This window comes from Eschrichtius robustus, chromosome 10, assembly GCF_028021215.1.
Source record: "Eschrichtius robustus isolate mEscRob2 chromosome 10, mEscRob2.pri, whole genome shotgun sequence".
NCBI classification, from domain to species: Eukaryota; Metazoa; Chordata; class Mammalia; order Artiodactyla; family Eschrichtiidae; genus Eschrichtius; species Eschrichtius robustus.
This window is the reverse complement of record NC_090833.1, coordinates 10,577,689-10,599,516: the sequence shown is the minus strand read 5'-3', so window position 1 is coordinate 10,599,516 and position 21,828 is coordinate 10,577,689. Positions and strand designations below refer to the sequence as shown.

Genomic DNA, 21,828 nt, shown 5'->3' with positions numbered 1-21,828 from the left:
ATATCTCAGCCCCCCAGGACCTCGCCCTTCCTGCCAGGATGGTGGCCACAGGGTCATCCCCCTATCCCCGCCCCCTACACACCCGGTCAAGGTGACTGCTACACACGCGGGGCCGCCGCCCTCTCAAACCCAAATGTCTTCATTGTCTTGTCAGCACCCTAGATACACTTTAAACGTCTTTAAAGTCTCCCAGCCCATTAACAATACGGTCACTACAACAATAAGGCAGACGCAACCTCCTCTGAGCTCAGTGTGGTGGCGTCCAAAGCTCCTAAAATCCGAAACTTAGGTTCTCCCACTCCACGTCACTCCCCGGGGCATAAGAACTACTACTCATCCCTCAGGCCTCAGCTCGAAGGTTTCTTCTCTAAGAAGCCTGCCCGGCACTCAACAGGCCGAGCCGGGCGCCTTCTCCTGGGGGCCCCGTGCCCCCTCAGTCTGGGCAGAGATGACACCCGGAGTCGGCGAGTGTGCCCGCTCCGGCCCCTTCCAGGGCCAGGGGCTCCTCGGGTGCAGGATCGAAGCCGAAGTGCGCAGCTATGGCGTCCACGTGCTGGGCCCGCGCGGCACTGGGCGCAGGCTCCTCAGACGGGAAGACTTTACCTCTATGAAGACAGGCGTCCCCCCGGAGCTCCACAGGCCTCCCTCCCGGCGCTTCCCGATGCGCTCCGCCCCTCCCTCCCTCCCTCCCACCCACCCACCCACCCACCGACCGGTACTTCCGGTTCCGGCGTGGGCCGGAAGTGGGCGGGCGGCGGCGGCTGCGCGCGGAGGAGGTGGAGGAGGTGCCGGGCGGCAGCTTCCCGCCCCCGAGCCGGAGCCGGTTCCGAGCGGAGTGGAGTGGAGGTCTTCCCCGGAGCGTAGCTGCCTGAGCGGGCGCCGAGCCCCCGCCATGGCCCGGAACACGCTGTCCTCGCGCTTCCGTCGGGTGGACATCGACGAATTTGACGAGAACAAATTCGTGGACGAACAGGAGGAGGCGGCGGCGGCGGCGGCCGAGCCAGGCCCGGATCCTAACGAGGTGGACGGGCTCCTGCGGCAATATCCTTCTCCCGCGCGGCGGCCCGGACTCCCCTTTGGCCCGGCCTTCCCACTTCCCTCATCCCCGGCTCCGGCCATTCAGGCCGACCTCCCCACTCCTCTCAGCCCCGGACCCCTCAGGTCAGTCTCCCGACTCCCTTCCGATCTGGCTTTCCTCCGGCCACACATCCCCACTTCCCTCTGACCCGGCCTCCCCACTGTCCTTGTCCCCGGCCCGAGCCCTCGGAGCCTCCCTCAGCAGCGCGGCCCCACGCGGCCCCCGGATCCTGGTGGACCGGCCTGCTCGGCGGCCCCAAGAGCGTGCCGGGGGGGCCTCCGGCTCGTAGGCCCCTCACTCTTGCACGAGACCTCTCCCCTTTCTTCCCCATTGCCTCCCCACCCCCTCAGGCTGGCCCTTCCTTGGGCGCCCGATCACTCCATCCCTCCTGTGCGGGAAACGGGGCCATACTCGGGCATGATCGGCGGGAGGCGCCGAGGTGAGCCACCGCTGAGTAATTGAGCGGCCAGGGCGGCTCCCAGGCACAGTCCTCTCGGGCCGGATTGCAGCACCACCTGAAAATAGGTGGGTGGATGGCTGCGGAGAAGAAAGGCCCCACGGGGGGAGCCAAGACTGCAACCTTAGTCCAGCCCTGAGGTTTGAGATCGCACCTCCCACCCCAGAATCATTCTGACCCTGCGGCTTAATGCCAGTCTTCCTCACCTATTCTTAGTTTCTTATGACCATTCATTGGGCTTTGGACCTCGATGGTCTCAGCCACGTTCAACAAGTGAGTTTTGACACCCCCCCACCCCGCCCCCCGCCATAGGCTTCTTGTGCAGGAAGCAGTGGAAAAAACTAGTCGTTTAGAGCTAAGAAAAACCAGGCAGCATAAAGTGAGATGTAAAAGTAGAGCCCCACGACTGGAAATGACTGTTCTGTGGTCACAGAAAACAAGCATTTAGAAAACAAGATTAAAAATAGAGTTGGCTGTCACAGCCTGCTTGGTCCCTTAGCCGTTTGAGCACAGGAAACTGACTTATTCTCACAGGAAGGATTTTTCTTTATTCAAATGGTGTTACAGGAAGTGCCTACCCCTCCCCCGCACTGGCCAGGGCAGGGTTGGAGGCTCATGCTGTACTGTATATAAATCAGGTTCTGGGTGTTTAATCAGTTGACTCAGCTTGGGAAGTCGAGCCCATAGACTGCCTTTGGGAGGAGTCCTGCAGTGTTCCTCCAATGTGCCTTTGAAACAAAAACCTCCAGACTTTCTTTGTTTGAACAGAAATGTGTTTTCAAAGGTGGTGATTCAAACTTGTATTTCCTGCCCCATCAGGATCACCCTGCTTACCCCATTGGTGAAATGGGGCCATGAGAAGGGCCCCCATGAGGGAAGGTTGATTCTGCAGTCTGGTGCAGAACCTGGCTCATGGGCAGGCATTGCTAAAAGGACTCCAGCGTCAGGCCTGTGGCCCAGACCATCCACAGAAGGGGAGGGCAAGGTCCAGTTATCTGCTGTCTTGGTCTTGGCGCTGCAGAGACTTGTTGAAGGTCATCTCTTGGTACGCTCCTCACATGATAGGTTCCTTGAGGCTGCTTGGAGACCTAGGCTTAGCACATCAGGGGATGGTAGTTTCTCCACTAATGGCAGTGTCAGAAACCTTGTTACCATGGAGAGTGTACCTCTTGGGATTGGGGAAAGGGAGGTTAGCAAATGAGAACTGAAATCCTGGCAAATGTGGGGCCCAGGAAGGAAGGAGGAAGGAGCTAATATTTGCTGAGTCCCTACCATGTGCCATGTCTTGGATTTATGTTAGATTATTAAACTATAGAAAGGGCTTCTAGGAGTCTTAGGACAGAGGCGAGGGGAGTAGGGATAGGGGTTGGTTGATTGGAGTGAGGGGATGTAGGGAGTGGGCCTGTCCTAGTACTGTATAGGGAAGCGAGTCATGGTGGGAGATCACACACATGAAATAGAGCATGGGCTGTGCATCCACACAGACCCAACTCAGTCTTCTATAGCTGTGTGACTTTGAATAGGTCACTTACACTCTCTGAACCTCAGTATCCTCCTGTGTTAAAAGGAGGAGAACCAAGCTGGGCTTATAGGTTCCATGAGAGCATCACTGGACAGCATCCCAGAAGGCTTTAGCACAGCGCCGGACACACAGTACGTGTCCTGGACATGCACCTTGGGCCTGTGGGTGGAGTGGCAGCAGGGGATTGTAGAAAGAGCTTGGCTTTGGAGTCAGGCATCCTTGGGTTTGAAGGCCAGCTGGACAGCTTAGCTTTGTGACCTTGAACACGTCATTTTCCTTCTCTGAGCCTCAGATTCATTGCCTTTAAAATCAGAATGATGATTCTTGTCGCAAAGAACTGTTAGCAGTAATGAGATGACATGTGAAAACACCTGGGCACAGGATCTGAGACCTTGTAGGGATTTTAAAGAATTGGCTCCTTTTCTTCCTTGCTGAGGCACCTTCTGGTCCTCTGGAGGGGGATCTGTCCAGAGCAGTAGTTTTGAATGATTTTGCAGTCTCCTCCCCCTGAGGAAATTTGTCGATGTTTGGAGATACTTTGTTTGTCACAACTTGGGGGGTGGGAGGGAGTGCTACTGGAATCTAGTGCATAGAGGCCAGAGATTCTGCTAAATATGGTACCATGCATGCACAGGACAGACCCCACGTCAGTCATCTGGACTAAAATGTCAGTAGTGCTGTGGTTGAGAAACCCTGATCTAGAGGAGACCAGGGGCTGGGCACGGTTCCTTGGCCTCCACAGCCTGTTCTCTGGAAGGGCCTAAAAGCAGCTGAGACAGAGGCCAGCTTGATAAATGGTATGCCCCTCCCTACTCCTCAGTTCTCCCCAGCTGCTGAAGGCCCCCTGCCTATCAACACCTATAGCGAATGCTTGGTAGAGGGGTGCTGCAGAGAGATTAACTCTAAAGCAGTGACTCTTTTTGCCCCTGTGGACTAGTTATCCTACCCTTACCCATTCATCTTCTGAAATATTTTGTTTCCCAACCATGCTGGTTAGTGAAGAGCGCCCGCCTTCGTTTCCTCTGAAGACTCTGGGACTCTGCTTATTGCTCTGGCATGTCAAATTCGAAAAGAGTTCTGAGGTAGAAGCTATCAGTGGCTGATATCAGACTGGCCCTAACCAGGCTGGGAAAAAGGAATTCCAAAGCTGACAGATACAGCGGTGTGGGAGAGTGGGCTGCCTCTCAAATTGGAAGGTGGATCAGAGCCCAGCAGGGTGCTAGGGAGCTCCACAGGGGTGGCTCCCTGGGTGTGTGGGCCCAGCTCAGTCAAGATGGAGGCCACACTAGGGAAGACCGGGAACTCGGCTTTGCTTGGGAGGTTCTGGCTGTTCACACGTGGGTATCGCTGCATGAACAGGAGTAGAGACCCGATTGGGCAGAAGCCATTTCTGGTTCTATTTTTGAAGCTTTTTGGCTGAAGCCAATGTTTCAGATGAGGAAATGAAAGTCAACTGATGTAATTCAGTTTAAAATAGGTGTCACCTTTGGGGACCTAACCCAGATTGTAATTTTCTTTTGAGCACTGGCTATTCAGAGCTCAGCAAAGATTGTGTCAGGACTCCAACTAAGGTTTGGGGAGCAAGGAGGGGAGGATTGATTCATTTTGTTGGCAAAAGGTTCTTTTAGATTGTTAAATTTCCCCCAGTTGGGACCTCACTGACTTGGGTAGGTCTTGGAAGATAAAAGTTTTAGCACATCTTAATTTCTTTAATAGTTTAACTGATAGAAAACATTGGATTAAGAGTTAGGAGACCTCCATTTGTGCCTTTGTTCTTCCCTTTTGAGAATGAGAAGATGAAAATGATAACCTTACTCGGTGGTTATGAGGGTCCAGTAGGGCAGATACGGTGCGAAGTGAGTGCAAACCAGCTCAGTCAGATTTTGCTGCAAGTTACCCTGTGCGGGCAGTTGCTTTGCTACTACCTTCCCGGGAGGGAGCGAGTCCGTGTCCAAACTTGCTTTGAAGGGGAAGGTTTCGGGGGCCGGCAGAAGGAGGGGTTTGCAGGGTTGGCAGAGATGCCCCACCCACCCTCCGTGTGGCTCAGGAGAGCTACAGGCTACCCTCTGAACTGGCTGTGCCCGCCGGGAGGCCACAGTGGGAGGCGGGTGGATGTGGATGAGATGCCATTTGACTCTACTCTCTTGAGCTCTTTTTGCAATGAGTTCGTTAATAAAAGCATGAACATGCTAGAGCCTAGCCATCCTTAACTGGTGCTGATGCACAGGGGACATGCTTCGGGCGTTTCATGCAGCCTTGCGGAACTCTCCCGTCAACACCAAGAATCAAGCTGTGAAGGTAAAGGGGGTTGAACTGCAGCTCTGCTGGGTGGGTGTTGGGACCAGGGCTGTGATTGTCCAGTGCGAGCTCCCTGGGACTCTGGACAGCATCTATTTCATCTCTGCATCGGTGAGTATCTACCAAGGAAGTGAGTTGGCACCGGGTAGTGTTTCCACGGAAGCCTCCTGGCGCTCCTAACACCCAAAGCTGTCAGTGTTCATAGTGAACGCTCCCCAAAGAAACGTTCACTCCTCCCCGAGGCCTCATGGGGTGAGAAGTCAGCCCAGCCCTTCCTGATGAGCAAAGTTATAAATTAGCTTGTCATGTGGGACTTAGCAGTGGTTATGCTTTTATAAGCTATTGAAGAGGCTTTATTTGCATAAGGATTTTCAGTGCTTTTATGATTTCCTGCCTCGTTAAAAACTAGGTGAGACCATACAGTTGTGCAGACTGTATCCGTTACGTTGTCTAAAAACTCATCACTGAGACTGTCTAAAATTTGGTCCAGGGAAAGGGGTCTCTTTGGAGCTAGGGTTTTGCTGTCTTGTGATGGCACTTTTTTTTTTTTGATGGCATCTTGATATAAATGGCTGCACCTGTCAGACATGGAGGAAAATGGCCCCTTTGTTCCATTGAGGGTGAACGCAGACAGAAGGTGCAGCCAAGTAGACCTGTTTTTTTTTATCTCCACAGTTATGATCCTGTAGAGTTTTAAGGTCTTGCTGGTGTCATCAGAAATAGGGATGCTTCTCCCCAGGAAACCGCTTATTTCCCCCAAAATAAGTGGAATAAATTACTGGCTTTGAATACTTCGGGATACTTTGAAACTTAAATCAATAAAAGAATTTCACTTAAGCATTCCAAATGAATTAGAAATTGGGCAGTGTTTCTAATGAGTTCTGACTACTTGGTTTGGTGTTTCTGAGCCTGCAGTGCGGGATGTGGATATGCCTGGGCCATGGCTCTAGGCCTCACTCCCTTTCTCTTTCCTCTGTAGGAACGGGCCCAGGGCGTGGTGCTGAAAGTGCTTACAAATTTTAAGAGCAGCGAAATTGAGCAGGCTGTGCAGTCACTGGACAGAAATGGCATTGACTTGCTAATGAAGTACATTTATAAAGGGTTTGAGAAGCCCACAGAAAATAGCAGCGCAGTGTTACTCCAGTGGCATGAAAAGGTATGTGAACGTCAGGCAGCCCACTGAGTCACCCCAACCCCAGGGTTCAAATCAGCAGGCCAGGCTATCCCAAACAAACAAAGGACAGTCTGATAGGCATGTGAGAAGAAGGGGCCACGCCTCAAGCAACCTGGGACATCTGAGCACTTAACCTCTCCCAAGGAAGCACCTGGTAGGGATCTGCCGTCTCTGGTAATCGCCGTTGCTTTAGCTGCTGGTTTGTGCCGGGCAGGCATGGGGCAGGTGACTTGGCGTGGTAAGGTAGAGGCAGGCTTGCTGGTGGCTGGGACTTTGTAATACTTTCTTTGGGCCGGTGGAGGTGGTGGTTGTGGGTCTTAGATGCAGGCTGAGCCCTCCCGTTAGCTCTGAGGGCTTCCTGCTCCAGCCTCAGCCTCACCAGGCCCGAGGGGGCAGTGGCAGATACCTTGGCAGTGTCTTTAATAGGGCCTTCGTCCACCTGAAGCATGAAAAGCCTGTCCTTTGTTTGGGTCAGTGTAAGAGCAGGGCCTTTCATCAAGCCTGTGTCCTTCCTGAAAGGCTCTGTTGAGTTTTAAGGGAGTGGCCCTTACTGAGGGATCCGTCACTTGGGCAGCCTGGGGCTGGGCTGTGGCCTTTGGTCCTGTCGGTGGGTGTGCTCTGCCGACCTAGAAGGTGAGCTCCTAGGCTTGGTGGGGCTCAGGGGAACTGAGTGGTATGGAGGCCAGGCTCTCTGGTCCCTTTAAGGCAACTGGGTGCTCAGCGTTGACATTTCAGCTCTAATGGGCTAGTGTTTGTTTAAGTGCCTACGGCTGTGCCTGTAGGCTGGGACATGATGGGCTTGTCAAAGGGAAACTGGGGGTCTCTGTATGTGCTTGGTAACAATGTTCTCAAGCCCAGTTCTCCTGCCTCAAGAGCTAGTAGCTCTTGGGAACCCTTTGTTCCAGGACAGGGCTCCATCCCTCAAATGTGGACCCTGTTGGCACCTCTTAACTGTGCTCTCGCGGGAATCCTTTTTCAGAAGGTCTATGACACGGTCAGGAGCACATGGTCCCATCTCCCCTGGCAAGCTAGGCTCCCCTTGTCCAACCAAGTCTCAACTGACACCTTTTCTTTTCCTACCCCTACAGGCATTAGCAGTAGGAGGACTAGGCTCCATTATAAGAGTTCTTACAGCAAGAAAGACTGTTTAAAAAAAAAAAAAAAAGACTCATGTTACCTTGAGAAGAATTTTGGATGCACAGGCTGTTGAAGAAGGGATTGACAATGGACCATCTTCCTCGGAACTCCCAAGTAAACTATTTCAGGACACGCATCCGCTAAAGTGTATTTTATTTTCAAGGTGGAGGGAGAAATCGTCTGTTTCCTAAATCCTTTGCAGGATCTGATAGTCTATGCCTTTGTCCACAAGTAATGCAGAACTGACATTGTGACTGTCTGCCACAGTGGCTGGCCCGCATTGGTCAGGTGTACCTGTGTGCACTGCCTGTAAAAGCGGGGAGGGATGACTTGGGCAGGTGCAGATTCAAGGGGTGTGGCAAAGAAGGGGGAGCTTGGTTTTTGTTGAAGTGGAAAACCCCCAAGGGTTTGTACAGACATCCCGACCTCCCAAAGAAGGCGGGCTCTCTTGGGTTCATTGTAAAGTGCCTGCTGCATCAATAAAGCTCTTGGCTTATTAGTACATACTCTGCAGTGTGTTTCGTGTATATAAAAGAAATGGGTAATGGATGGTAATGAATGAGAGGTCGCCTGTTCTGGAAACTGGGCATGGAGGGGGTAGACGTGTGTCCCCACCGAGCCATGGGAGCAGGCGTGGCATTCCAGCCCTCCTGCCACAGCAGTACCTCAGGCCTGGGCTGCAGTGCTGCTGGCTGCTACAGAGAGATGTTTTGCTGAATAACTATTTATTGTTTTTACTCCTTTGATTTGTGTGTAGTTTTGGAGCTTATTTAATAAAGTGCCAAACATTCAGTAATTGACCTAAGCTTTAAAAGTCTTCAGTTTGTGTGACTGCACTTGGAGTCTTCTTTTGGGAGCGGGCTCAGATGGGCCCAGTCACCACCTCCTGACGCTGGGTTCGGCTGTTCGGCAGGAACACCGTGATGTTGTTTTCTTTAAAGGATTAAGAGCCAGAAACAGGTAGCAATCAGCCTACAGATATAAAAGGAACATTTTGTTCCCTGTAACCACTAACAATGGGCCTCTCTGAAGAGCAGAGATGCTTTTCTTTCCTTTTTAGCACATGTAACTGCAGTTTGCGTTCTGTTAAAGGTAGGGACCCCATTCATGTCCCTGAAGCTCTTCCCAGTCATGTGGGCCTTGGAGACGGAGGTTGACCAAAGTGACAATCCTCCCAACTCCTCTGCAGAACCCCACCCTTCCTGGGAGGTGGGACTGGGCTGCTGGCTTCATTAAATTACATGTAATGTTTATTCACCCAAACCTAATCTGGGGAGGTGCTTCCTGAAAGACTAGTGTTCTACAGGCCTTGAACTTGGCCTTGGAGTTTTAAATGTGAGACACAATGTACTAAATTTAACAAGTTAAAGAAATACACACTATATCAAGTAAATCCACTGCCTCTGGATTGAAGAGCTTTAATCAAAAAGTGTATTGCACCACAAGTGAATTTTCTACAGCAGTTTTAGATAATACAATCTCCCTATGTACAACATGGAGGGTGAGATCAAGATCCAATGCTTATATAAAGGACTATATATACTGTCTCTATCACAGAACGTTTTATACAAGTAAAAGTGCATCAAATCACTTAGAACATTTACTCCATTCTTCCTCTTAAAGCTGAAGGAAATTCAACATGCAGGAGGAAAGCCTGATCAGAATGAATCCTCCCTGTGCAAGTACAGACTTAGTGAGGGGCCCCACAACGACGCCTAAAATTGCCGGCGGACGTGGGTGGTGGGTGAGACCAGCTCAAGGGCTGGAGAAGCCACGGGGAAGTCGGGCGGGGCTCCCACGGCTGTGCGGTAGTCGCCTCTAGCAAGCCCTGAACTACCCAATCTTAGGGATTCTTTCCTGGAAGAGCTGGAAGAGCTACCTCCTATTCATCAAAATTATGGAACGGAAGGGACTCCTGTTTTGTGTCCCCACCAGATAAATGGAAAACAGCATTCTAAACACAGGTCAGGCATCTGCAGGGGGAGCCACAGGAGGAGGTAGGTAACCGGAGAATGGGTCACTTGGATGGCAGAGAGCCCAAGTTGGGACGAGGGTGATGCTGCCCTTGCTTGGTACTTCTAGGTCCACAGAACTGTCTTATGTTAACTGCAAATCCTTGTTTTCCTGTGAGAGATACTTTATGTATTTTAACCCTAAACATAGCTGAGAAACATAACTTTACATCATTGGATAACTGATGATAAATTTAGGAGCTCCAGTTATTCAGTTTTTTTATTTAACCAATAAAACTTTCATCAAACTATAACTCAATATATGGTTTCCTTTTAGATTTGATAGTGTGCCTCATCCAGGGCAAGCACTTTCCCTTTTCTTTATAATGATAACAAATACAAGTTTTTATCAGTTCCAGAGCCATTTGCATGCTATCAAGTACTGCAGCCAGCTAGGGGCTGCCTAGCAGCCCTACATGAATGTAGTGTCATCTTAAATATTTGGGGGTAGGGTGACAGGGAGAGACGGCTCCACTTACAAGGCAGTCCGTTTTGGTCAAGCCTGGGGAGAGGGACAGCTGCTGCTTCCTTTGAATACAGCAGACTGTCCTTAGCAGTCTAAGGACTGCTCAGTGTTACAACACAGAATTAAGAGCTAAACAAATGAAACACCACCACTGCTTCAGAGGGAAGCAGATGCCAAAGAATGCTAGTGACATTACAAAGGGACAGGGCTCCCAATCTTAGAAATAATTTCCTCTTGATGCTCTGATTTTCCTTCAGAACACCAGTTAAATGGATTTTATAATACAGAAGACATGTTTATAATAGCAAGGAACTTTAGCTATAAAAAATAGTTTAAAATGGTTTACCAGCAACCTATCCAAGACAAGTACATTCATTAAAAAGGCAATTGAGTGTATTTGGTACTAAGGATCTTTTTAAACATTTGCTAGTTTTCTTCAGTAAAATGAGATACTGTCAGAAAGGTGCATATTCATTAATCCACACTGGCCCCAGAGTACCTTAAAGACGGACACATCTAAAGTTCTCGGTGGTCTAAGGAACAACATGAAATAATGTTTCCTTGGGAGGAAGGGTTAAAAAGCTTCTAACTCATCTGAACCCAAACATACTGAAAGGGAAAGGGAGTTTTTAAAGGCTGGCCTCAGTGAGTTGGCTCTTCGTGGCAGAAGTAGGTGGGTCTGGCCTGCTGGGCACCATTTTGAAGGGCTGTCTATGTCCAGTGTCATCACCACACAATGGATCAGCCGCCTCCTCTCTGACACATGCTGAGGGCTTCAGCTTTAAGTGCTCACCTTGAGAGAGCATTCAGGGGCAGATGGGTGCTGGCCAGAGCTGGGATTTTAGCAGCACTGTGGAAACGTGGGTAGTGCCAGGACCCTCTGGTGACCAGAACAACAGGATCAGCTACCTCCTGAGGTTCTTATCAGTCTGCAGGAGTGGGCCTTAAGTCTTGTAAACAATGTTCAGATGCTTGTACAAAATACTGCAGTTACAGTGATTAAAAACCCACCCAGACTGGTGTGTCAGTGTTCTTTTCACAGAAAAAGTGTCAGCCCTTGGAGGTTCATCCTTGGGTGGTGCCACCTAGGACCACGGTATCCGAGGGTTGGAGATGGATGGCCGGATGCTGCCCTTGGGAGCTGGCTTGGACCCAAACCACGACATCTGGGTTTGAAACAGAAAAGGCTCCTGAGATGAGAATCAGGACTAGGTGCGAAGCAGCTGAAAGAGCCCCTCCCCATCTGTGGGCCGCCGCCCCCGCCCTCCACACACCCAGACTCTGGCTGTGAGCAGAGCAGTGAAGACGATGCTTCTGGTAACCAGTGTGCAGGGCTGAAAGGCCCATCCTAAAGATGGGAGGGAGACAGGAGAAAAACCTGAGGTGACAAGAACAAGGGAGTGGAATTTAGGTAATGTTTCCTTAAAATGTTTTCTATTATAGCATTTATGCAGGTACTTTTTGAATATTTTTCATTTTTGAGAAAAGTCTGGGTGCTGGCCAGACCTGGGGCTGTTGATGAGGTGATACCAATGAAAGTGCTCTGGAGAAGAACACAAGGCCCTGTTAGTCAAGTACAGCAGAGACCTGCGGGCACAAAGCATGTCCTTGGTAAATCCTACCCGACTCCAGTTCATCAACCAAAAGCACCTTCCAAGCTAATGATGCAGCTGTGGGCTGGTCTCATACGCCAGGGTTGGGATGACTGACTACATTTTTTGGAAGGTGGACAGACGACCAGGAAACGCTACCTTATACTCCAGGGTTTCTTTGAGCATGTTCTCCTCCTCTTGTGAAAAGTTCAGCAACACTGACACAGCTTTTATAAGATGAAAAGCCTGAAACAAAGCAAGGTTTGCTGCCATGGGCCTCGGTCAGTTAGCAGGCGGTCAGGGGGCTAAATGGCAGCATCTCCTGGTCCTGCTCCTCCTGTGCGCTCCGGACTTGGTCAGCAAGGACCACGTAGAGGGTGGAGGTGGGCATTCTGAGGTCTGCTGGTTCTTTTCCTCCCCCACCTTTTACTTCGGGGACTGGCGAGACCACCAGGACAACCACCGCAGCTACCCGCTCTTCGGCAGGAGGCAGGACTGCTGGGCGGATTCAGTTCCCTGGACTCTGGCCTCAGCATCCGACCCACATCTCCTCCCAGGAGCCAGTTCCCTACTCGGCGCCCCCTGCTTGCTGCTCAACCAGCAGGTCAGTGCCCGCTGGAGAAATGACTGAGTGCTCACGTTGGTGGTCAAAGCGGCATGGGGGACAGAAAGAAAGAAATGGATTTGGTGGGAAGCCAGGCTGGGCTCGGACAAATGAACCAGGCCCTGGGGTGGAACTCAGTACCCAAAGGGCAACTCAAAAGCCCTTTACCTCAGATTCGCGACAGGACATGAATTTTAAAACCACATGTTTGAGGTACTCGAAGTTGATCTCGCGGGCATCAGTCAGGTCAGCGTTATTCGTGACAGAAGGGGCCATGTTCGGCATTTCAGGCCCAGGCTTCTCCCGGACTTCAAAAAGCTCGTTATCGGGTCTGATTTTCTGAAAAACCAATGGAAAGATATTACATTGAACCCTTCAAGACAGGTTTGAAAATCACAGGGGAGATTCACTTGGCCCTGGCTGTGATCACCTGCAGTTCTCTGCCACACCCTGCACAGAGTAGGGCGAAAAGGGCCCCCATCTGGGAAGGAAGCACCAGCACCTGAAGAAGGTAGGGTGCTGGCTGAGAGGAGGGAGAGAGGTATGTGGGGAAGTTCAGGCATTTCCTTTACCCGTGTCAGGACTCGTCTCCTGGGGCAGTGAGCACCCAGCCAGGGCAGAGGCGCCGCTCTCCCACGTCTGGGCCTGGCCTCTGCCATTCACACACAGCCACACGTCACCTCACTGACCTCTCAGACAACACACAGGCTCAGAGAAAGAGGGCTCGTGCCGGGGGTCACAGAGCCACTTTCCAGAAGGACGTTCAAGGTGGCAGGGCCACTGTCCCACCAGCCTGACTTCCCAGAGACCTCTTGCAGTCCCCTGGGGGGAGGGGAGTGTCATCAGGCAGGAGGAGCACAGAGGCAGGAGGGCATGGGCAGTGGGGACAAGGGGGGGACACTCACCAGTTCCTTCTGCAGAGTCTTCTTGAGTTCCAGCATCCTCTGCTGCATCTGCTTTATGGTCTGAGGCAAAGCCCCACCCCCACAAAAGGCCATTCATTAAATGCACGTTTCAGCATCTTTAGAGCGCAAAGGACCACAGAGCAGACAGACAACCCCTTGGGTCCCCATACACCTGCCAGAAGCCCCTGCTTCATCTCCTGAGGAGCTTGAGCTGCCACACCTGCCGCCTCGGCCTCTCCCTCACGTGCTGCTGCTGTGCACAGCCCTGCTCTCCAGGCCCCGCCGCTGCCGCAGTGCTGTCCCACCCCTCCCCGCCTGGGGCCTTAGGGCCGCTTCTGGCGCTCGCCTCCACAGGCGGCGTAGCTGGAAATGCCTCTGCACAGTATATTCTGCCCTTCAGAACGATGTTTATGTGCCATCATCCCCCAGTAGGATACTTGGGCCAAAATTTAGGATTCTCATCATTACCACTGATCTCCTGAAATACCATAATAATTTTTAACGCTTACTTTGAACAGTATTAAAGATCGTGTGTTTTCGGCACAACCCACCAACAATGGGTTTTATGTCTTTTATTTCTTTATTTTCCTTATTTATTTTTAGTGAGCTTAATTAGTATTATGGGCCTTAAATATAATTTATTACACATTCCATTAACCACCAGAAAGGCTGAACTGTTTTCCCAATGAAAAAATTTAATGTGTAATCGACATTACAGGGAAAACATTTTCAATAAAAATGTCTCCAAAATCTCACAACTTATCAAGTGAGTTTCTACTGTGGACCTCTAGTCCACGCCACCATTCTTGCACTGAGCAGCTAGAATTCTGAATAGTAGTTTTCATTTATCAGAGTTTCCACAGCTTTACAGTTTTGCTAATTACAACTTCTAATGTGACAGTAACTCTAGGGGATGCCCCACGTCTTCTTGTGTAGCTGAGTTGCCTTTTTTTTGGCCACACTGCATGGCTTGCGGGATCTGAGTTCCCCGACCAGGGATTGAACCCGAGGCCATGGCAGAGCAAGCGCCAAGTCCTAACCACTGGACCGCCAGGGAACTCCCTGAGCTTCCATTTTCAAACAAAGCTGTAATAAGCTTTGTTGCCTCAAGAGCGGTATGGCCACGGCCCCCTGGGGACGAGAGGGCTGGGAAAGCGCCTCAAGCTCCTGTCACACTGCCTGCAACACCCCACTGACAAAATGGTAATGTTTCGTTCCAATTTGTATTCTCTGCTTGACCGTGAGGCTGGGCATTCCCCCAAAAGTACGTTTGCTAGTTTATGTTACTTGATTTTCTAGGTTTTGACTCATTCATTAATTTATCCAATGAATACTGAGTCTCTACACCAGCCTAGGGGCTGCAGAAACAGCAGGGAAAAAAAAAAAAGAAAAAATGTCTGCCCTCAGGAGTGAACAGTGTCAATAAGCAAATATACAGTGTATCAGAAGGTATTAAGAGGCCTGGAGAAAAAAGAGCAAGGTGAGGGGACCGGGAGTTCTGTTGGTGAGGGCTGGCACGGTAGCAGGAAGGCCTCACTGACAAAATGACACCATAAAGGAAGTGAGGGTAATTGGCAGAAGGATCTTCCAGACAGAAGGCTCAGCAAGTGCAAAGGCCCTGAGGCGGGAGGATGCTTGATATTCACAGAAAGGCAAGGCCACTGTGGCTGAGAGGGAATGCTGGGGGAGAGCAGAGGGTGCGGGGAAGGGGGCAGTAAGGAGCCAGACCACATAGGCTTTGTGGGCCACTGCAAGGACTTTGGCTTTTACGGGGACAGAGAGTCATCAGAGGGCCGGAACAGACAAGTGACAGGGAAACCAATTAGAAGCCCAACACCATCCTCTAGGGAAGATAGGATGGTCACCTGGTCTCCGGTGGTAGCAGTGGCAGGGATGAGAGGCAGCTCATTCCGCGTACAGTTTGAAGGGAGAGCCAAATGGATTCCCTAATGATTTGGATGTTGGTTGTGAAAGAAACAAAGGGGCCAAGGATGACTCCAAGGTTTTTGCCATTTACTGAGATAGGAAAGATGGCAGTAGATGCTAGAGAGCGTGGTCAGTCTGAAGTCTGGTTCTGGATGTTTTAAATTTCAGGGGCCTTTCAGACACTGACATAGAGAAATAGGGTAGATACAGGAGTCTAGAGTTCACAGGAGCCATCTGGATTTGAGGTATGGATGTGGTGCCAGCAGCACACAGGATGGGGGAGATCGCCAAGGATGTGAGTGTGATTTGGAGAAGCTGTCCAAGGGCTGGACCCAGGGACACACAGTGTGCACTCTTCTATATTTTATACTTCATGATAAGAGATTAAGAGCCTGTGTGTGTGTGTGTGTGTGTGTGTGTGTGTGTGTGTGTGTGTGTGTGTGTGTGTGTGTGTGTGTGTGTGTGTGTGTGTGTGTGTGTGTGTGTGTGTGTGTGTGTGTGTGTGTGTGTGTGAAAGGGGGAGACGGGCGGGGGTGAGGGGAGAGAAAGAATGACCACCTTTCTCCTTTGTTAAAGAGCAATCACACAATTTGGGGGCGGAATTTCAGGCCAGAGCGCTGACTAGCCAGCACATTTAACTTCACAGTACATTTTAAAAACGAGGCTCAAACGAGACCCTGCATTTACAGGTGCAGAGGCCAGGCGGGGTTGGTGGAATCATGACATTTATTAAGCCTCTATCAAATACCAGAAAATTTACAGGAAGCTAACAAACAGTTTCATTTCATCCCCCAACCTCCCCCCCACAAAACCACTGAAAGGCAGGTATCACCGCTCTCATTTCACAGCTGTAGAAAAAAGTGCAGAGGTAAGGTGACTGGTCATAGGGCCTAGCTGGCGATGGCAGAGGGGGCTGGGGACACTGAGACCTGCCACTGTTCCAGCTCTAATACTCCGGATACCATCTCCGGTGGGGGGTCGGGGAGGAGACTGCGTGAGTGTGGAAGGAAGAGGGCCGTGCAGGAGGTAAGCAGAAGAGGAGAACCAGGAAGAAGCCCTTGTGGTGGAAGAGGTAACACCTCCCCCAAGAGGGGCCCAGGGGCATCAGCACGACTCTTGAAGAACGGACTGGATGGTTTTAGGCACAAGGACAGGGAAAGGGACATAAATAGCTGAGGTAAAGAGCATCCTCACCTTATTTTTCTCTAGAAGTTGCTGCTCCAAGTCCTGCTTTTCCTTCTGTAGCTGCCCTAGATCCATGGCGGTCCCCATCTCACCATTTGGTATCCCCTCTGCAGCTGGAAGCTGGTACGTGGGGTCCTGCCCGGCCCTCGAGGTCACCTACAGGGTGGTGGCAGCACAGGACATGGTCAAGCGAAGCCACAGATCCCTAGGGAAGGGGGCCAGACTCGTTCCAAAGGTGACGACTGATGTGCTCCACCAGGCAGCTGGCCAGGAACCAGACTTAAACTATGGCGACCCCGTCACAGAGCCTGCTGGGGGGACAATTAACTTTCCATGCAAGGAGCCTGCTGGGAAGGAAGGGCTTCAGCACCTGAACGCTGACAGGTGTCGTCACATCAGATGGGCTCCTCAACACGCACAACCCCTCGCGGTGAGGCCCCCCCCCCCTTGAAGAGGAAGCGGAGGCACAGGGAGGTGGCTGCCCAGCGCCGCCTCCACCAGCCCCAGGCGGCGGCTCAGGCGGGACTTACGTGAGGCTCGCTGACCGAGAGCACGGCGCCCTGCTCCTGGCCCCGCAGCCTCAGCAGGTCCTCCTGCGCGGCGGCTGCCTCCGACTCCTCGGCCCTCAGGCCCCTCAGGGCCTCCAGCTCACTCTGCAGCTGGCGCATCTGCAGCAGGGCAGAGTCGTGACCTAGGCCGGGCAGAGGGGGGTGAGCGCCGTGACTGGGCCACCTCCGGGCAGGGGTCCGGGCGAGAACAGGTGAAGAGGCCCAGCCTCGGCACACTCCTCACCTTTCTTCAGCTGGAGAATCTCCTGCTCTTTCTGGAGAATCACTTCAGTTTTTTCCTGCAGACTCTGCTCCTTCTCACCTTCTATGGCGATCAGGTTAGCAGCCTCGGAGAGAAAAACCAACGCGAGAGAAGGTTGGTAGCAATAATCCCATCTTCCCTAAAGGAGTCTCCACTTTTCCACTACCCAGGGTCCTCCATGAATCCCTCCCTGAAGGCCACAGCCTAGAACATTCCCCAAGCTAACCTCTGCTCCTATAAACATGCACAGATCAGTTCTCCTCGGCAGGGGCCCTGCACAGGGGCAATCACCCTCACTGCCCCTCTGGCCTGTAGTGGGCCTACCAGAGACATGGCCATTTTGCCCAGCCTTCCTACAAGCTGTCAAAACCGTAACTTCCACATCCTGAGGGCCTGTGACGTGCCCAGCATTTGATACATATGACCTCATTATCATATTCTTGAAGGTGTGATTATCATAGGGTCTTTTCAGAGGCAACTCAGACAGATCTGTTAAGGACCGAACAAAGACCTAGAGCCAGTTACCTAGATCTGGGGCCTGACTCTTGGGTCTGTCCTCAGAGGAAGGCTTTTCCCACCCTTGCTGCTGAGAGCTCAACTGTACGTGGTCTCTGGGGCCTGCAGCCGGTGGTGGCCCACCTCACAGAATTAGAGCCCAGTAGTACCTGGTTATGGACTTTTCCCCAGGTGATGTTTATCACATTAACTATCGAAATTTTAAAAGGCCATCCTATGGGGTGAAGGTTTCTTTCTAACATCTTTCTCCCACCTTCCTAGAGATGTCAGGGCAATCAAGCAGCTGACGACACTCCTGAGACCCGTGTCCACCCTCTGCCCTGGACAGACCGGGAGGTAGGTTGGTACTGCCTGGGACTGAGGTGGAGGCATCACAGGGGGCCTACCTGTTGCTGGAACTCTTCCCTTTGCTTCCGCACCTCCTCCAGGGCTTGAGCCATTGCCACACTCACAATTTCTCTTTGGCTCCATTCTTCCTACAATCCAGAAAATGGGTAGGAGATTGAGTCCAGAACCTCAGTTCACCTTTTTTTAGCTGCACACTTCACATGACGCCCACAGAGGGAGGGCCGTCTTGCAGGGCCAGACGAACGTGTTTCCTGCTTCCCAAGGTTCCCAGGCTACTCTTTCGCTGCACTGCCTTCTGTTTGCCTCTGAGAACTATTCCTGTGGACAACCTACCAATCTCTGGGAACAGGCACACAGTGGAAGGTCGGTCGTCCCATAAACACACCAGCTAGTACTCAGGCCAAAGGCTAGGGGACCTAGACTCAAAGAGGTGGTCTAATGAAATCAACACAGAACAAGAAGACTCAGGCTGACGTGAATGGAGTAGCAGACTGGAGCAATCTGGTTACAGAAATGATAATAAGCAATTACTGAATTTTAATACAGGAAATGTCACAAATTCATCAAAATCATCCATATTACAGGAGAGAAAACTGAGGCTCTGAAAGGTTAAATAATTGCCTGAGGTCCTAGAGCTAGTAAGTGGCATGGCCACGTTTTAAGCCAGAGTCTGAGCTGAGCCAAGCCTTTGGCTGCTACACTCTACCACCCAGTCTTTTCTACCACAAGCAGGGCTGCCCCACTGCGTCCCCCCACCAGAGCACAGGGACTGCCTCCTGACAAACACGTCAGTCCTCTTCCCTGAGGCTGACGCCGGGCTTGCTGATCAACCCCCAGATGAATAATATGACTTCTCAGGTGCCTGCACACTGGTCAGGGACGTCTGCTGTTTATGTCTACCCAGAATCACCCCTTTTGGCGGGGATGTAAGAGCCTCATCACTGCTATTCCCCACTTCCACCCCAAAATTCTACATGCTTCTGGTAGGGCTACCAATAATGATGTCCCCATTCTGTGGCTACGAGAATAAGCATGTGATTCGGGCCTGGCCAATCACAGTTACTCATCCCCTTGGCCAACGTGATTTGCCCAAAGGATGGCTCTGTCACCCAAGATGAACCAATCAAATCCCTTTTTATATCAGAATCCTTTTTTATATGGTGAAGCTGAGAGGGAGATGCCCTCTTTCCCCTGGGGTTGCTAAGTTGGAATGATACCAGCTTGGAGCTGCTGAGGTGATGTCCTCCCAACCTCTAGGACACAGTCTACATCATCGAGAAAAGCAAAGATGAGTTGGGTGACTGACAGGGCAAGAGACAGCATGACGCAGGCAGAGAAGAGATCTGAGGCCCCAGGTTGCAGTCGGACAAGTCTTTCTGGTTCAGTGAACTACTCAACTCCTCCTACGATATCTCCTTTTCCACTTACACCAGTCCAGGTGGGTTAATGGATGGAGACGTCAGCCTCATGGCCAGTGCCATTCTGGCTCCTACTGGGGAGCTGTCAGAATTGACCTTCCGTGAGTCCACCTCTAGTAGACAAGGAAAATTGGTGCAGGAACTCAAGAGGCTGACAGTGGGACCTTGAACTACCCCAGACAATCCCCTTCATCGGGAGAAGCTCTGTTGGTACAGGAGAAGGAGCAAGAGATTTCAGGCTGAGTGGAGTTATGAAACCCTGGCCCTGCAAGCCCAGGTGGGGCGGGTGACAGGAATGTCGTGCCTCCACAGGAGCCTTTTCTGGGGAAGTTTAGAAGAGACGCTATGACTGCTGATGTCTTGAGAGGACAGGAGGCAGGCTGTGAGCGAGAAGGCAGGAAGCATGCCAGGAACTGTACTTGGTACTTTTCAGCCATGGTCATGCTTGATCCCCAGGGTAATCCTCTTGAGGTCAAGGGTTATCATCTTCAGTTTGAAAAAAGGAAACTGGATTCCCTCAAGAATCAGCTAGTGAGGGGCCAGGGTGACACCCAGAACTGAGTCTACGTGGTTCTAGAGTCTCAGCTATTGCCACAGAGCCACACACGATCCAGGATTTGAGACTGACCAGCATAGCTCAGGTTCACTGCAGAAGCCAGCAGGCTACCCACGAGCACAGCCCTCTGCACCTGGGAATGATTTCCCCAGAGGGCTGTTTTGAAAACTATGGATCCAAACAAACAAACAAACAAAAAGTGTGCACCTAAAAATAGTGCTTCAAAATACCAGAAGCAAAGACTGACAGAACTAAAGGGAGAAAGAGACAAATCCATGATCATAGCTGAAGATCTAGCACCCCTCTCAGTAAGTGATGGAACAAATATACCAAAAAAGAAAAAAAAAAAAAAAAAATAGAAGACCTACAGAAGATTTGAACAATATATTAACAAACTTGATCTAGTTAGCATTTATAGAATGCTCTCCCTACTAGCAGAATATATATTCTTTTCAAGTGCACTGAAATATTTACCAAGATAGGCTGGGTCTATAAACAAGTCTAAACAAACCTGTACTATAGGCTGAGTCATAAAACAAGTCTAAATAAATATCAAAGAACTGAAATCATTTAGAATATTATCTGACCATAATGGTATTAAACTAGAAATCCAAGATATTGAGAAAATTCGCTCAAACGTTTGAAAATTAACCACACTTCTAAATAGCCTGTGTGTGCTGGTTTTTAAGTTATTGCCTCAGCCCACACCCACCCTTTCATATTCTGCTTTGTGATGCTGTGCCTGGTGATCTGCAAACCCTATTTCTCCCGGTCGGGCTCCATATTCATATACATACTCATCTCTGCCAACAGGGGGAGCTCCAGGGAGACTGGAAGGCAGGAGGAGGGAGAAAGACTTGCTCCTTTCCGTCAGCTTCCAGTTTCTGTGAGCAATGATGCTTGGCCCTGGCAGCTGCAATTTTTTCCCAAAGCAGCAGCTGCATCTACTCTGCAGTCTTCCCGACACTTGCGGCTGAATTCTTTCACTGCCCTATCCCCCAACAAACACACCAGCACCAACTGTACAGAGCCCCCTCCTCACAGGTCTGAGTTTCAAATCTGTGGGGCTCCTCTTCTTAATTCCTAAATAATTCCAACATCTTCACTTTGTTCCCTTAGTCCTAGGGTTGGAAGCTGTGTCCTGCAGTTGCTACCTTCATGGTATCTTTTAACTGTTTCAGTGCTGGATTAAAAACTTTACATTAGAACACAAATTCTCATTCAAATAACTAGGGTAGTTCCTCTCTCCTGACTGGACCGTGAATCACATGCTGTGGGGCAGATTTTCTGTTTCTTCTTGTGCACATACTTGCAATAATCACTGCCCTCCATTCTTCCCTCTACATCTTCCGTACTTCCATCTAGAATTTTCCTTCACCTGAAAGATGCTCTTTAGTACTTCCTTTAGTGCAAGTCTGTTAGTGCCTAATTCTTTGTGTTTTATTGGTTTTCTTTAGTGCTACTACAATGCTGTGTCTGGGTATGGATTTTAAAATTTATCCTGTTTGGATTTATAAGGATTCTTATACCTGTACCTGTGACTTGAGAGCTTTCATCATTTTGAAAAATTCTCAGCCATTATCTCTTTAATGATTGCTTCTGTCTTATTTTTTCATTTCCTCTGGGCTTCCACTGACACATGATAAAACTTCTCACAGTACCCTGTATGTCTTATTATCATCTCTTTTCTGCATTTTATTCTGCCCTTTCTTCCATTTCACTACTTCTCTCTTTAATTCTAATCTGCTGTTAAGCTCATTCACTGTTTTTTAAACAGCTTTACTGAAGTATAATTGGCGAATAATAAACTGCACATATTTAAAG

General features: G+C 50.5%; 2 protein-coding genes across 3 annotated transcripts in view; one reads left to right on the top strand and one right to left on the bottom strand.

The window, feature by feature from the left end:
* The first annotated feature begins 741 nt into the window (after nucleotides 1–741).
* Nucleotides 742–8,168, top strand: ARPC5L (actin related protein 2/3 complex subunit 5 like). The gene is made up of 4 exons (XM_068553153.1): nucleotides 742–1,042; nucleotides 5,284–5,355; nucleotides 6,335–6,511; nucleotides 7,618–8,168. Exons 1-4 carry the CDS (start codon nucleotides 893–895, stop codon nucleotides 7,678–7,680), a joined length of 462 nt encoding a protein of 153 aa, XP_068409254.1. The 5' UTR covers nucleotides 742–892; the 3' UTR covers nucleotides 7,681–8,168.
* An 897-nt stretch (nucleotides 8,169–9,065) lies between these two features.
* Nucleotides 9,066–21,828, bottom strand: part of GOLGA1 (golgin A1) — a 54,229-nt gene continuing 41,466 nt past the window's right edge. For both annotated transcript variants that reach the window (XM_068552734.1, XM_068552735.1), the window contains exons 16-23: nucleotides 18,069–18,158; nucleotides 17,149–17,251; nucleotides 16,887–17,047; nucleotides 16,366–16,512; nucleotides 13,246–13,305; nucleotides 12,509–12,679; nucleotides 11,896–11,982; nucleotides 9,066–11,310 (exon numbers count right to left, since the gene is read on the bottom strand). In XM_068552734.1, the coding sequence (XP_068408835.1) occupies nucleotides 11,230–11,310; nucleotides 11,896–11,982; nucleotides 12,509–12,679; nucleotides 13,246–13,305; nucleotides 16,366–16,512; nucleotides 16,887–17,047; nucleotides 17,149–17,251; nucleotides 18,069–18,158 (900 nt within the window). In that variant the 3' untranslated portion in view covers nucleotides 9,066–11,229. The remainder of the gene's footprint in view (nucleotides 11,311–11,895; nucleotides 11,983–12,508; nucleotides 12,680–13,245; nucleotides 13,306–16,365; nucleotides 16,513–16,886; nucleotides 17,048–17,148; nucleotides 17,252–18,068; nucleotides 18,159–21,828) is intronic.

Bases quoted from the DNA above. Each gene is read 5' to 3' on its own strand.
- ARPC5L (XM_068553153.1), top strand. From the start codon at position 893: ATGGCCCGGAACACGCTGTCCTCGCGCTTCCGTCGGGTGGACATCGAC. The intron at 1,043-5,283 runs TATCCTTCTCCC...TGCTGATGCACA, and splicing joins TGGACGGGCTCCTGCGGCAA to GGGGACATGCTTCGGGCGTT. The intron at 5,356-6,334 runs GTAAAGGGGGTT...TTTCCTCTGTAG, and splicing joins CCAAGAATCAAGCTGTGAAG to GAACGGGCCCAGGGCGTGGT.